Source organism: Peromyscus maniculatus, chromosome 19 (genome assembly GCF_049852395.1).
Source record: "Peromyscus maniculatus bairdii isolate BWxNUB_F1_BW_parent chromosome 19, HU_Pman_BW_mat_3.1, whole genome shotgun sequence".
NCBI classification, from domain to species: Eukaryota; Metazoa; Chordata; class Mammalia; order Rodentia; family Cricetidae; genus Peromyscus; species Peromyscus maniculatus.
Window position 1 is genome coordinate 24,698,596 of NC_134870.1, and position 15,706 is coordinate 24,714,301.

The following is a 15,706-nucleotide window of genomic DNA, read 5'->3' on the forward strand; positions in this document are numbered from 1 at the left end:
GACTCGCTAACCAAATTCTCTGGAGACTGATTTGAAAATCGATATGTGAGGTTATTAATTTACAGTGGAGGATATACCTTTAGAGATGAAAATCTTCTCATCTGCTCAGGGTAAGAAGGATTCGTGCCTTGTGAAGAATTACACAGGGAAAATGGGGTGTGGCTCAGGGGTCTTTACAGCAAGCAGCCCTCACTTTGTGGGCCTTTACTCGGCTGGTGCTTTCTGTGGTCCATGCTGTGTTCCTGCTCCCTTTTTAGGATAGCCTAGCATGTAGTCCAGGCAAACCCTGACAATTCACCCACCTTAGCTTCCCGATTGTTGGGATTACAGGTAGGCACCAGTATACCCAGTTTGAGCTTAGATTTTTCTTTTCTCCCTCTCCTTCCTTCCTTCCTTCCTTCCTTCCTTCCTTCCTTCCTTCCTTCTTTCTTTCTCTTCCTTCCTCCCTCCCTCCCTCCCTCCCTCCCTCCCTCTCTCTCTCTCTCTCCCCCCCCAAGTGCTAAGGTTAAAGGTGTGAACTATTGTGCCCAGCTTTGTTTTTTTGTTTTATTTTGGTTTGGTTTTCACAAGGTCTCTCTGTGTAGCCCTGGCTGTCCTGGAACTCACTCCGTAGACCAGGCTGGCCTCGAACTCACAGAGATCCTCCTGCCTCTGCCTCTTGAGTGCTGGGATCAAAGGTGTGCACCGCCACTGCCCGGCAAATGTTTTGTTTTGACTAGCCTAAGCAACATGATGTTATTTCAAAAAGATAAGTAAGATAGGCAGAGAGATTTCTATAAAATGTGAGGATAGCCGAGGCTGCCCAATTGAGACCTGGTCTCAAAAGGGGGGAAAAATGATAAACTGGGTGTGGTGGTGTGTTCCTCACAGCTGGGCAAAAGGATCGTTTCAAATTCAGTCCAGATTTCGCTCCATAGTGAATTCAGTATACATGTATTGACCTCAGCTCCAACAAAACTCGGGCTAGGGATGTCGCTCAGTTAGTAGAGCGCTTGTCTAGCATGCATGAAGTCCTGGGCTCCATCCCCAATCTGGCGTAGGTGTGGCTGATGCTTATAATCCCAACACCAGGCAGGTAGGGGACGGAGGGTTTGGTTTTTTTGTTTTTTGTATTTTAGGTAGGGTGTCTGTGTAGCTACAACAGGTTATGGGAGCTTTCTCCTGTCTCAGCCTCCTGAATGCTGAGGTTACAGGCATGTCCCACCATGCCTACCTTGGTAACGAGAAGGTTTGAGTAGACTTCTTTGTATTTAGAGTAATTAAGGTCATTGCAGGAGTGGTATCCCCAGATTATTAACATGCAAGATTTTTGATATATTTTTACATTTTCTTGTCTTGTTTGAGGCAGGGTCTCAGCCTAAGCTGGCCTGGAACTCCCACTGCTGCTTTGGTCTCTCAGGAGTGGTAGACTAGAGGGTTTACAGGCATACACCACCATCCCCGACACTTGTCCCTTAAAGGTCGTACCAACTTATGCCATGACAGTGAGTGAAGCAAGCTTGCCTAGGGAACGATGCCCACCCTCCAGGCAGTCCTCCGAGGCCCTCCTTGTTCCTGTTTACAGGCAAAGGAAGTGAGGCTCCAGGAGGCTGGGTGGAAACATGGGGGGGTCGGGTGCGAACCCCTCCCTAATGTTGATTTTTAATTCGGATTATCTGTCACCTCCAATGCATTCCATTTAATAGCCATGGTATTAGGTGGGTATGGAAAGTTATCCTTGGAAATTCAAATAAACTGTAAAGAGAAAATTGTTATTGAGAATAGCAGCATGTAGTCATGCTTCATCACTCACTTCAGCTGTCCACATATTCTGCCGTTCTGTGACACTGCACGTAATTCACATTAGAAATAGGAAGAGGAACATGAAGTCCAGAGTCTTAGCAACTGACCTTTATTTCCTTTACTCTGTGACGCTCATTGCAGTCCGCTCCTCTTCTCTCTAATTTCTCTGACTACTTTACAGTCATGTAATCTTACTGGGGTTTGTTCAACTTGATTTCTTTGTAAATGGTCTTACAGTTCCTTCACTCCATAGTTTATTTTATCTTTTAAGCCTAATCCAAAGTTAATTTTTCCTTTTAAAATTAATTACCTAAATAATAAATGATGCATTCATTGAAGAAAGGCATCTGATAAAAGTCAGATGTTTATGTCCACAGGTAAATGGTGCTCTCAGCTGTAATCAGAGAAACCTCTCTTGTCAGTGAGCTACAGTGAAGGTCCTGAGAGTGACTGAGGGCTGAGTGCTCAGCCCTAAACAACATTCATACCACCCCCCTTGAGGCCCTGAGAGCATAGTGCAAGAGGGGACAGATCGAATGTAAGAGCCCGGAGACAGGAAGAAGGGTTGTCAAAGTCCTGGGCAAGGCATAGCCAAGCCATTGCAATTATGAACTGCACCAATCAGCAGTCAGATGTGGATGGAGGCGGGGCTTAGGGGCCAGACTAACGACTCGGCTACTGAAAGGAAATGGGAACCCATTCTGTCCCAGTTCTCCTTCTTTTAACTACCTGGTGTGGAACATCTGCAACTTTCTTTTATCCCCATGTCTTGGGAGTCTTCACATTAATCTATTAAATGTCACTTTTTAACACTTGTTTGTGTTTATTCCATAGTATCTGTGGTATTTTAGTCATCTAATTAATTATAAGATACTTTATAAGGCTGGAGAGATGGCTCAGAGTTTCAAGAGTACTGGCTGCTCTTCCAGACATCCTGAGTTCAGTTCCTGGCAGCCACATGGTGGCTCACAACCGAACTGAATGAGATCTGGTGCCCTCTTGTGGCGGGCAGGGGTACATACAGACAGAACACTATACATAGTAAACAAATAAACAAATAAAAAGATACTTTGTAATTTCACTTTGATTTTCAGTTTAAACGGTTTATTTTGCCAGGTGGCATTGCCTTTCCAAAACTTACTCTGCGATGTTTCCCTGCTAACTTTAAAACTAGAAGAACAATGGTTCTTTCAAGTTCTATGAACAAACAACATACACTTAGAATCATCTAGGGACTGTTCTTAGCTGGATAGTAAAAAAAAAAAAGAATGAATAAATAGTATAATCCATCCATCAAAAGAACAAAACAAAATACAAAGAAGAAAAAAGCAATTTTAAAAAGAGTAAAACATAGCCGGGTGGTGGTGGCACACGCCTTTAATCTCAGCACTCAGAAGGCAGAGCCAGGCGGATCTCTGTGAGTTCGAGGCCAGCCTGGGCTACCAAGTGAGTTCCAGGAAAGGAGCAAAGCTACACAAGAGAAACCCTGTCTTGAAAAACCAAAAAAAAAAAAAAAAAAAAAGAGTAAAACATAAGCAAAAGTGAAGCTGAGTGTGCTGGCACACACACGCCTGTAACACCAGCACGATGTAGATAGAGACGAGAAGATAATGTTCAAAGCCTGCCTTGAGTAGGTAGTGGGTGTAAGGCCAGCTGGGCTCCATGAGATCCTGTCTCAAAACAAAATGCAAAGTCATATAACAAAGGGTGTAGTGGATTTTAGTAGCTGCCAGAGAGTATTGATAACTTTGTGAAAATGTTCAAATGTACGTTAGAAACAAGGGAGACTGGTCTGGGTGTGGTGGCGCATGCCTTTAATCCCAGCGGTCAGGAGGCAGAGGCAGGAATGCAGATTTCATCAGTTAAAGACCGGGCTGGTATATAGTACAAGTTCCGGGATAGTCAGGGCTGTAGAGAGAAACCTTGTCTCTAAACTTAAAAAAAAAAAAAAAAAAAAAAAGGCTGCAGAGATGATTCAGTGTTAAGAGCCTGTCCCACTCTTGGGGAGGACCTAAGTTCAGTTCCCAGCATCCACATCAGGCGGCTCACAACCACTCCAGCTCCAGGGGTTCTGATGTCCTTTCTGGACTCTATAGGCATCTGCACTCATAAGACACATTATCAGAGTTAATTAACCACATGTACCCATGCATGCACAAATGCAGGAGAGCCCCACATAAATAAAAATAGAAATATATTTTTTTATTTTATGTGCATTTATGTTTTGCTTGAGTGACATGTGAGGGTATTGGATTCCTCTGGAACTGGAGTTACAGATGGTTATGAGCTGCCATGTGGGTGCTGGAGATTGAACCTGGGTCCTCTGGAAAAGCAGCCAATGTTCTTAACTGCTGAGCCATGTCTCCAGCCCAGAAGTCTTTTTTTAAAAAAAGAAAAAACTAAAACAAAACCAAAAGAGCCTGGAGAGATGGCTCACTGTGAAGAACACTCCCTGCTCTTGCAGAGACTCTGAGTTCAGTTCTTAACACTCACGTGCTGAAAAAAAATGGCTCAGCAGTGGAACGCAAATACTGCTCTGGCAGAAGATCCGAGTTTGGTCTCCTCCCCAGCTTCACAGCTTCCTACCACTGGCGCTCTTCTGCCTTCCTGTGCACTGGCACTCAAGTGTGCATACCTACAAGTAACTAGATCTTAGGAAAGAGAAACGCTGTACCGGTTAAAGGAGACGTCTTTGCCAACACATTTCCTTTCGTTGTTCATTGTCCTTCTGTGCTGGGCTCTTGCCGTCCGGCTTCGCTCCCAGAAGACCAGATCTTTCTGGGAGGATTCTTCTCTGCTGATGTGACCTGTCTGAAAGTCCAGTCTAGCAAGCATAGTGTCATAGGGCTTTACTGTTTGTTGCCTTTGTGGGACTCGAGGCTTTCCGTTCCTCTCACCCACTCGGGGAGATGTCCTCCTACCTTATTTACCTTGACATTCTCAGACCCCGGAGGTGCCCCCATGTTTCTGAGTGAGTGGATAAATGAACAACAGTCTTACCAGTTGTAGTAAAAGTGCTTTTGAGAAGCAGCCAGTGTCCAGACTGATGATTACATGACAGACATAAGCCGGGTATTACTTCTATCAGAGTTCATCAGACTCGAAGTATTTTTAAAATTGTATTTGTTTTGAGACAGGTCCCAGCGTATAATCCTGGCTGGCTAGTCTAGAACTTGCTATGTAGAATAGGCTGGCATCCAACTTGGGGATCCACCTGTCTCTGTCTTCCATGTACTGAGATACTGAGATTAAAGGCATGTACCACACCCAGCACTTTTTAAGTTTTTAAATTACATTTATTTGTGTATGAGGGGAGATTTGCACATGTGTGGAAATGATGATGTGGAGGTCAGAGGACAATTTGCTGGAAGTGATTTTCTCCTTGTACTATGTGTACCCTGGGAATCGAACTCAGGTGCCAGACTGGGTGGCAAGCCTCTTCACCACTGGGCCACCTCACCTTCCCTTATTGTTGGTTTTGAGTTTATAAAAATCTGTTGTACTTTAAGGGCACTAAAGTGAATTTAAACACCATTGACACTCCGTCTTTACTTCTTTCAGTGTTGAAGGGGGAGTCTCAGTCTGTAGATCAAACTGGCCTCAAAGCCATCTGCCTCTGCCTCCCCAGCCCTGAGATTAAATGTGCCACCATGCCCTGATGTTTTGGGTTCTTAAGGTTCATTTTATTTATTTGTGTGAATGTTTGCTTTTTGTATGTATAAGCACCACATGTGTATTTGGTGCTTGTAAGCCAGAAGGGTCCCAGATCCCGTGGAGCTGGAGGTGAGTACTAAGAACCAAACTCAGGTCCTCTGCAAGAGAGCACGTGCTCTTAACACTGAGCATCGCCCCAGCCTCTAGTTTTTTGTTAGTTTATAATCCTTTTCCTGCCTACCATACACAGAGCTGAGTTGGATCCCCAGGACTGCCTAAAGCCGGGTGTGATGACACATGCGTGTAAGAGACACGAGACCCTGTCTGGGTGGGGACCAGGGAGGTGGCTCAGCAGATAAAACCCACTTGCTGCCAAGCCTGTTGACCTGAGTTTATCCACACTGTGGAAGGAGAGAAGTGTTTCCACAAGTTGTCCTCCATGTATGTACTCATACTTGCACATATACACAAAATCAATAAATTAATTACAGTGAAATGGGTTCAAGAGCCTTGTCCCCAAGCCTGAATTCTAGTCCCGGAACCCGTTTCGTGGAAGGAGAGAGCAGACCCCCCACAAGTTTTCCCCAGACCTCCACATGCGTGTGCGCACACCCTAAATCATTGCTTTGTTTTCATCTTGTAAGTAAAAGAAAATCTCAACAAAAATGACTTTAGAAGTAGGTTTATGGAAATTTTCTTAGTCTGTCGTTTAAAACTAGGAAAGTTGTTTTTATGTATTCTGTAAGTATGCCATTTCCCCAGATGTGACATTCAAGCTGCTTTTGATATCTTTTTGCAGATCTTTGTAGAATTTGATGGCTGTAACTGGAAGCAACACTCCTGGGTTAAAGTTCACGCTGAAGAAGTAATTGTACTTCTGCTAGAAGGGTCGCTTGTTTGGGCACCCCGGAAGGACCCAGTCCTTCTCCAGGGCACTCGGGTCTCAGCTGCGCAGTGGCCAGCGCTGGTGAGTAGCTTTGATTGATTTGGGGGGATGGTTGGAGACATGAGCTCATGTACTCCAGCCTGGCTTCCAGACAGGCCTTGAGCTCCTCCCCCTGCCTCCGCCTTCTAGGCTGGGATTGCAGGTGTGTATCCCAGCCCGTTTATACCTCGATGGTTGTCAAACCCAAACCCAAACCCGTACACGTGAGGCAGCACTTGATTGTTTTTTCCCTTGTTGTTGTATTTTTTTTTTTACTTATGGTGTTGGGTATCAGATCTAGGGCCTCCTAGGGCCTTTGCAAGTGCTTTACCCCTGAGCTACATCCTGCAGCCCAGTTAATGAGTCATTTTTATTAGATAGGAGCAATTTGACCTTTTTTCTTATACCTCTAAATATTTACCTCATAGCTATAAACTCTTCAGAAATTGCAAAAAAAACTACATGCTTTGTCCTTAACAAACTTTGTTCTGAAATTACCAAAGCAATAATTAAGTTCTTTTCTCCTATGTTCTGAAGAAAGGTTGGTATGTATTTATGTATGTATGTATGTATGTATGTATGTATGTATGTATTGGTTTTTTTTAGGATAGGGTTTTACTGTGTAGCCCTGGCTGACCTGGAATTCATTCTGTAAACTATACTGGCCTCAAACTCACAGAGATTCACCTGCCTCTGCCTCCCAGGTACTGGGATTAAAGGCGTGCGCTACCACGCCCAGCTAGTTATCTTTTGTTTTGATTATGTGTATATGTGCGGGTGTGTGCATATTACATTTTGTGAGTATCCATTTGTTTCTTTTGTTCTGTTAGCAAATTGTGAGCATGAATGCTGACTTTTAAATCTCAATTTTCCTGTGACTAACCCAAAATAAATAATATACAAAACAAAAATTATATTCAATCTGTTGGTATAGTATTATGTCTTAGTAAACTGCCCTTTTCTTTCTTTCTTTCTTTCTTTCTTTCTTTCTTTCTTTCTTTCTTTCTTTCTTTCTTTCTTTCTTTCTTTCTTTCTTTCCTTCCTTCCTTCCTTCCTTCCTTCCTTCCTTCCTTCCTTCTTTTTTTTTTTTTTTTTTTTTTTTGTTGTTGTTGTTTTTCCAGACAGGGTTTCTCTGTACAGTCCTGGCTGTCCTGGAACTTACTTTATAAATCAGGCTGGCCTCAAACTCAGAGATCCAACTGCCTCTGCCTCCCAGTGCTGGGACTAGAGGCGTGTACCACCATACCTGGCTTGCCCCTATTTTTCTGTCCTGCACTTTCAGATGGTGTCTCTCTGAGTTGCCCAGGCTGGTCTAATGGTGTGTATACCTGTAATAGCTGCACTTGGGAAGCGGTGAATCATAAATTTGAGGACAGTGGGTTGTATAGTGAGACTGTCTCAGAAAACAAGAGTGCCTGGCCATAGTCATGTGTGTGTGTGTATTCCTAGCATTCAGAAAGCTGAGGCAGGGACATTGATAAGAGTTTGTGTTTTTTTTGGGGGGCGGGGGTTGTTTTTTTGTTTGTTTGTTTTTTTGAGACAGGGTTTCTCTGTGTAGCTTTGCGCCTTTCCTGGAACTTACTCTGTAGCCCAGGCTGGCCTCAAACTCACAGAGATCCACCTGCCTCTGCTTCCCAAGTGCTGGGATTGCAGGTGTGCGCCACCACCGCCAGGCTTTGATATGAGGTTAAGGGACTACATATTGAGAGACACCCCCCCCCATATCAAAGCACACGCGCACAAGTGAAGGCATTTGTCAACAAGCCTGACAACTTGAATTTGAACCCTAGAATGCACATGGTGGAAGAAAAATTCTTCCTACAAGGTTTCCTCTGAAATCACAAGTACTGTGGTGCTGCCGTTCATGTTTAAGCGTACCATACACTCTCAGAAAATAAATCAATATAATTAAAGGCGGGTGGGGGAGGAGATTGGAACATATAGCTCATTTGGTAGAGTGCCTGCCTGACATGCATAAAGCCCCTGGTTTTATATAAAGTATCACATAAAAGCTGGTATATTGGTTACAAACCTGTAATCCTAGTACCTAGGAGGTTGGAGGCAGGATCCTAGAGGTTCAAAGTCATTCTTAGTTTATAGAGAGCTCAAGGCCAGCCAGGGCTATCTAAACATGTATTACAGTAATTGTTTTGTTTTGAGATAGGGTCTCACCATGGAACTCTGGCTGGCTTTATAGATCAGGCTAGACCGAAACTCAGAGCTCCACCTACCTTTGCTTCTTGATGCTGGCATCAAAGGGTGAAGGCTGCACCTTTATACCTGGTTATTCCAAGGTTTATAAACCTCACACAGGTGTCGAGAGCTCTAGAAGTGTGTGCAACTTTAGGGGGAGGAGGGGGCCTTCCTTGACCATCTCCCAAGTGCTGGGGTTATTGGCATGACCTAGCACACCTTGACTACAGCTCCTACTCTGGACATTTATAGTTTAGCCCTTATGAAGCCTAGCACTAGATCCCTAGTGACAGTGGTTAGTCCACTTGCCCTTTTTAGACATAAAGGTATACAAATCAGGTGTGGTAGCTCACACCTATAATTCCAGCATTTAGTGGCTGAGGCAGGAGGATTGCTGCAAATTCCTCACAAGCCTGGTCCATAGTGTGAGACCTGAGCCAAAAACCAAACAGACAGAAATTAGAAAATACCAAGCAAGCATAGCCAGGTGTGATGGTGTACACCTTTAATCCTCTGCTTGGGAAGCAGAGGCAGGCAGATTTCTGAGTTCAAGGCCAGCTTGTTCTACAAAGTGAGTTCCAGGACAGCCAAGACTGCTCAGAGAAACCCTGTCTTGAAAAGCAAAAAAAAAAAAAAAAAAAGAAAGAAGAAAAGAAAGAAAGAATTAGGCAACCTTCTCCTTTGCTTTGCTCACTGTGGTTATTTAAGGAGCAGAGACTGTTTGGAATGCTCCCAAGGCCTTGTTCGTTAGCTTGTCTGTATTCACTGGGAGGAGAGGAGAGTACTAGTGGATGCTTTCTCTGAAGTCAGAGATGCATTGAATCTAATGAACCTAATCAACCTCTTGTCCCTGTCCTGTCCTTCACAGACTTTCACTCCCCTGGTGGATAAGCTGGGTTTGGGGTCTGTGGTGCCAGTTGAATACCTTGTGGATCGAGAGCTGCGCTTCATGTCAGATGCTAATGGGCTGCATCTGTTCCAGGTACTTGACTGTTCTAGCTAGCCGTGGGCTTATTAGTTATCTCCTTGCTAATTTCCTTGTTGTTTCAAACATGGGTATTTATTCTTTTCTTTTAGCATTACTTTGCTTCCTGTAGTAAATTACCCTGTGCATTTTGAAGTTTTATGCTTCTTTAAAAAGTACATTTGGTGACTGATGCTTCTTTCTCTTCTGTCTGTCCCCCCACCCTCACCCCCTCTAAAGCCACCCAGGACTTAAGACTACCATGTAGTAGTAGTTCCTTCTGAAAAATGGGCTTCTGGGTTAGAGAGATGGCTCAGCAGTGTGAGAGCACTTGTCGCTCTTCCAGAGGACTTGAATTCGGTTCCCCACACCACATCCTGAGGCTTCCAGCTGCCTGAACTCCAGCTGTAGGGAACCACTGCCCTCTTCTGGCCCCTGAGGGTGCTTACACACATGTCACGCGCACACACATAAAAGAAGAATATGCATGAATAAATAGAAAATGGACTTCTCTAAGATGGGACCCAGTTTGGCTTATGTTTACTTTAGTGGCAGATGAGCAGGAATGAGTAACAGCTGGTTCCCATTTAGAAATATTGAAGATATATATATTTACATACAAAGCAAAGGAATAGGCAAATAGTTTAGACGGACTCTCCTCTGAGTTTGTAGTTTCCTAAGATACTACTGGCTGGGGACATGGTTCAGAGGTAAGGGCACGTGTTCTTGCAGCACTGATTCCATCACCCACATGGTGGCTCACAACCACCATGACCTCCCTTCCAGGATCAGATGCCCTCTTCTGACCTCTGAGAGCACTGCATGCATGTGTCGCACACAGACATGCAGGCAAAGCACTCATAAAATAAGTCTAAAATAAAAACTTTTTAAAGAAAGATGCTATTTATTTCTCACTTGTAAGGGCTATCTGAAAGTTGAACATTGTAAAGGTTTTACTCTTTCATTGGAAGAGCTGAGACCGATATTTCCTGAACTACATTCTAGGAGATATTAACGGTAGTTTCTTCGTTAGTCGTCCTTATTAGGGGTCATTCCCTCTCAGCGTCCTTGCTTTGTTCATCTTTATGCTCCTTGTGTTTGGGTCTGATTTTCTCATCTACTAAGTTTTATTGCCTTTCATTTTAACATCAGGTGTTTACTTTTATCTTTACCAGATGGGAACAGATGCTCAAAACCAAATTCTTTTAGAGCATGCTGCATTAAGGGAAACAGTTAATGCTTTGATCAGTGACCAAAAGCTACAAGAGATATTCAGCCGAGGTAAGAACAAGCAGTTTTCTGTCCTTGGACTCCATATCAGGTGGGCGGTCAGTGATGATGGAGAGAATATCTGTAATTAGCTGGATTTCTAAAAAAAGCCCCTTACTCCAGGCCATTCTGTTTAGTGACCCTAGGAATTCTGCTGTGTGAGTTTCTACCATTGGGTAGAGGGTTCAATTTATGTTCTCCATATTGTCCACTAATTAATAGTCCCGACAAACACACACCCCTAGATCTTCTTTCTGCATTTCAAAACACAAAGTTTTGTGTTTTCTTAAGTGTTTATAAGGAGTTAACCACATATTAAACAAAACGTCAAGTGATAGAGATTCTGCCATTAGAGAAAACCTTTGCTATTATTATAGTTTTACTTACCACCTGCAGATTTCTCAAGAGCTAAAAGCTGCTAATACCATCTAAGTATGTGCCTAAAGAAGTGTAGTAGAATGTTATTTTAAGGTGTGTTACTTTGTTTATGCTGCATGTGTTTGACTCTGTGAAGCTGTGTTACTGTGCCTGTGTAAAACACCTGATGGTCTAGTAAAGATCTGAACAGCCAATAGCGAGGCAGGAGAAAGGATAGGCGGGGCTGGCCGGCAGAGAAGATAAATAAAAGGAGAAAACTGAGAGAAAGAGGGAGGGAGAGGGTGGAGTGAAAGGAAGTAGTAGCCAGAGACGGAGGAGGGCTCTTGGGCCAGCCACTCAGCTACACAGCACGCCACGGAGTAAGATTTACAGAAGTAAGAGAATGGGAAAAACCCAGAGGCGAAAGGTAGATGGAATAATTTAAAGTTAAGGAAAGCTGGCTAGAAACTAAACCAAGCTAAGGCCAGGCATTCATAAGTAAGAATAAACCTCAATGTGTGATTTATTTGGGAGCTGAGTGGGGGCCCCCCAAAAAGCAAAAACAAACATCAACAAAGCAGTCCATTAATAGACTTACTGTGCTAGAGTTTGTAGTCAGTGGTAGAGCTCTGTAAAATAGACAAAATCCGAGGGCCTATATTTTCAGCATGAATTGAACCCAATGGCATTTCATTTCTAGTTCCTATGGCCAGTTTACCTAATAGCACATTCAACTTAGTGGCCTGGCTTGTTTTGTTTGCTTTATAGCTTAGACTAGCCTTTCAGAATTTTATGATTGAGGGGAAAAAATAGAATTGGGGACTTAGGAGATTCCTTAGAAATGAAAAGTTTAGCCGGGCGGTGGTGGCGCACACCTTTAATCCCAGCACTCGGGAGGCAGAGGCAGGCGGATCTCTGTGAGTTCGAGGCCAGCCTGGGCTACCAAGTGAGTTCCAGGAAAGGTGCAAAGCTACACAGGGAAACCCTGTCTCAGAACAAAAAAAAAAGAAATGAAAAGTTTATAAAACTCAGAACAACAACAACAAAACCATGTGTTTCTGGAAAACTAGAGTTGTTCCCTTCGATTCTGCACAGAAAATGCGAAGTGTTTACTCATGTGGTTAGCCCACGCATTCAGTTCTAATGGAGCTCTCCTTTAGGTCCCTATAGTGTTCAAGGTCACAGGGTCAAAGTCTACCAGCCAGAAGGAGAAGAAGTGTGGCTCGGTGGTGTTGTCAGCCGTCAGGACTCCATCACCCGTCTCATGGAGGTGTCTATAACTGAGGTGAGGCTCCTACCCTGTAAGAGGTGCAGCCACTGCCTTGGTGAGGTTCACCATTGTTAGAAGATGGCTTCTACCTCTGCCTGTTTCTGAGTGAGCCTGAAGAAGGCCGCGTAACTGTGATCTCACTGTGAGTTAGAGGTAAACATGGAAAACCCCACTGACACCTGGCAGTGATGGCACATGCACTCAGGAGGCAGAAGCAGTTGGATCTCTGTGAGTTCGAGGCCAGCCTGGTCTACAGAGTGAGTTCCAGGACAGCCAGAAATGTTACACAGAGAAACCCTATTTTGAAAAACAAACAAACAAACAAAAAGCCCATTGACTTCATAGCATTGGGATAATCTTTGAAAGTACTTACAAGCTGGGTGGGACTGCACATGCATGTAGTTCCAGCACTCTGGGAGTGTTAATCCCACCAAACAAGAGTAAAGACCATTACTAAAATTCTTTGGTCAAATTTTCTGTCGGACAGGTATGTCTCCTTCCATCAGAGTTTGAGCAAACAGCATTGAACATAGGGGAAGGTAGGGTGTATATAGCCCCCCCCCACACACTTCAAGGCCTCAGGGTTTCCAAGGGTTGGGGGATTTCCAGAAGAATTTCGGTTTCATAGGAATTGGTTGAACATTTCAAAATTATCTGGCAGAACATCTTATGAGGATACGTTCAAGGTGTTAACAGGGCACGTTCAAGGTGTGAGTCAAACTCCATAGGGTGGAGACCACTTCATACTCCAGAAACAGGTTAGAGCACTGTCAAGCTTGAATTTGCTGCAAACAGAAACTTGTTCTAATAATAAAGTTACTTTTGGTTTATGTGTATGGGTGTGAGTATGTATACACACTGTGTGCGTAGTGTGCTCATAGAGCTCAAGAGAGTGGGATTTCCTTAACAGGAGTTCCAGGTAGTTCGGATTTACCATGTGGGCACTGGGTAAACCTGGTGTCAGCCTAGGGCCTCTTCTCTGAAAGAGCAACAAGATCTCTTAAACACTGAGCTGTCCCATCTAAAGACAATTTTTTTTTTTTCAAATGATAGCCATACATGTAAAGTGCATAATGAAAACTGCCACTCCCTAAGAAGCTCTCACTCCCACAGTGGTGCCCACCAGTGTGGTGTTTCCCATAGTCTTCCTAATATTTTCTGAGTATGTATCTAGAATATATTTTTAGTTATATGAAGTAAAGTTGTGTAAGTTAAACTTTAGTGATTGATATGATATGGTACATAGGCACAATTCCTCTTTTGAACATAATTGTATGTTACATGCTATATGTGTGTGTGTGTATGTGTATATATATATATATGCACACACACAGACATTTGACTCATCCTTTTTCAATATGTGTATATTCTAAATGGATATATGATAACTAATTTGTCTTGAGGACTTTTAAAGCATGGGCAGTATTTTCACTAACACAGGTATTGGCACAGTTAGCACCCGTACACATTCTTCCACACGTGTTACTTTTTAGAGTGACCCCTTAGTGTGGGATGAGAAGATGCTTTAGCAGTAGAGGCGTTTGGTACTCTTGCACAGAGCCTGAGTTTGTTGCCTAGCACCCATGTTGGGGGCTCCTGCCTATAACTCCAGTTACAAAGGACCCCATGCTCTCTTCTGGCCATTTGTACTCATGTACACATACCTATATATAAACATACACGCATACATACATACATACATACATACATACATACAAATAAGTATGTTAAAAAGTAAATTCCTGGCTGGGCAGTGGTGGCGCACGCCTTTATTCCCAGCTCTTAGGAGGCAGAGGGAGGAGGATCTCAGTGACTTCCAGGCCAGCCTGGACTATTACATAGAGAAACCCTGTCTCAAAAAACTAAATAAATAAATAAATTTAATAAAATAAGTTCCTTAGTGCGTAATTGCTAGAAATAGAATAAATTTGTACTTTATCACATTGTCCCCACATTTAAAGTTTTTATTTTTTTTCTTTAATAGTTAAACACCTCTTTTAATGATTGGTTTCTCTCTCTCTCTCTCTCTCTCTCTCTCTCTCTCTCTCTCTCTCTCTCTCTCCCTCTCTCTCTCCCTCTCTCTCTCCCTCTCTCTCTCCCTCTCTTTCCCTCTCTTTCCCTCTCTTTCCCAGAGCTGGGGACTGAACCCAGGGCCTTGTGCTTGCTAGGCAAGCACTCTACCACTGAGCTAAATCTCTCTCTCTCTCTCTTTCTCTCTCTCGTTTTTCAAGACAGGGTTTCTCTGTGTAGTTTTGGTGCCTGTCCTGGATCTCCCTCTGTAGACCAGGCTGGCCTCGAACTCACAGAGATCCATCCACCTGGCTCTGCCTCCCGAGTGCTGGGATTAAAGGCGTGCGCCACCACTGCTCGGCCGGCCGGGGTAATTCTTAAAACTCAGTGTGAAAGACAATCCCCCACACAGTATGGACCTCTTTTATCTTTTTCTTTCTTTCTCGCTTTTTTTTTTGTTGGTTTCTGTCTCTGTCTCTGTCTCTGTCTCTGTCTCTGTCTCTCTCTCTGTCTCTGTCTCTCTCTCTCTCTCTCTCCCTCTCTTTCCCAGAGCTGGGGACTGAACCCAGGGCCTTGTGCTTGCTGGGCAAGCACTCTACCACTGAGCTAAATCCCCAACCCGTGAATAGGAAATCTTTTTTTTTTTTTTTTTGGTTTTTAGTGTGTTGTTTTTTGTTTTGTTTTGTTTTGTTTTTTTGGTTTTTCGAGATAGGGTTTCTCTGTGTAGCTTTGCGCCTTTCCTGGCACTCGCTTTGGAGACCAGGCTGGCCTCGAACTCACAGAGATATGCCTGTCTCTGCCTCCCGAGTGCTAGGATTAAAGGCATGCACCACCACTGCCCAGCCTCTTTTAATGATTGTTGGCTTAGAGATGCAGAAATTTAAATGAATATTGCTAAGGTATTATTAGATCATAGACATTATTAGATCAAAGACATACTTAGATCTTGAATTGACTCAGTTCTTTAATTCATTAACTTAACAAATATATTAATCTTTGCCAAATTCTAGATGTTATTTCCAATACTGTTACTGGACATCACTCTTCGTAGGAAGTTTTCCATCTCTGTAGGGAAGTACAAATAAACAGATGTTGTATATTGGATGTGGTTCACTTGTTCCGTGGAAAGAAGACACAGAGGCACCTTAGCACAGGGTTTTTTTTTTTTTATTGTTACACAACTCACACCTTTAGCAAGTTAATTTCCATATACTAAAACCTCTTATCTAAGTTCCCCCAAAGGGACGATGCCAAAGGCAAGTTCTCAGTTAAGAGGCACCTC

The 15,706-nt window shown here is 43.4% G+C and overlaps 1 protein-coding gene across 2 annotated transcripts in view; it reads left to right on the forward strand.

Moving 5' to 3' along the window:
* Positions 1-15,706, forward strand: part of Kdm3b (lysine demethylase 3B) — a 61,768-nt gene that overhangs the window by 8,794 nt on the left and 37,268 nt on the right. For both annotated transcript variants that reach the window (XM_076554964.1, XM_076554965.1), the window contains exons 2-5: positions 6,236-6,403; positions 9,423-9,536; positions 10,694-10,799; positions 12,305-12,429. In XM_076554964.1, the coding sequence (XP_076411079.1) occupies positions 6,236-6,403; positions 9,423-9,536; positions 10,694-10,799; positions 12,305-12,429 (513 nt within the window). The remainder of the gene's footprint in view (positions 1-6,235; positions 6,404-9,422; positions 9,537-10,693; positions 10,800-12,304; positions 12,430-15,706) is intronic.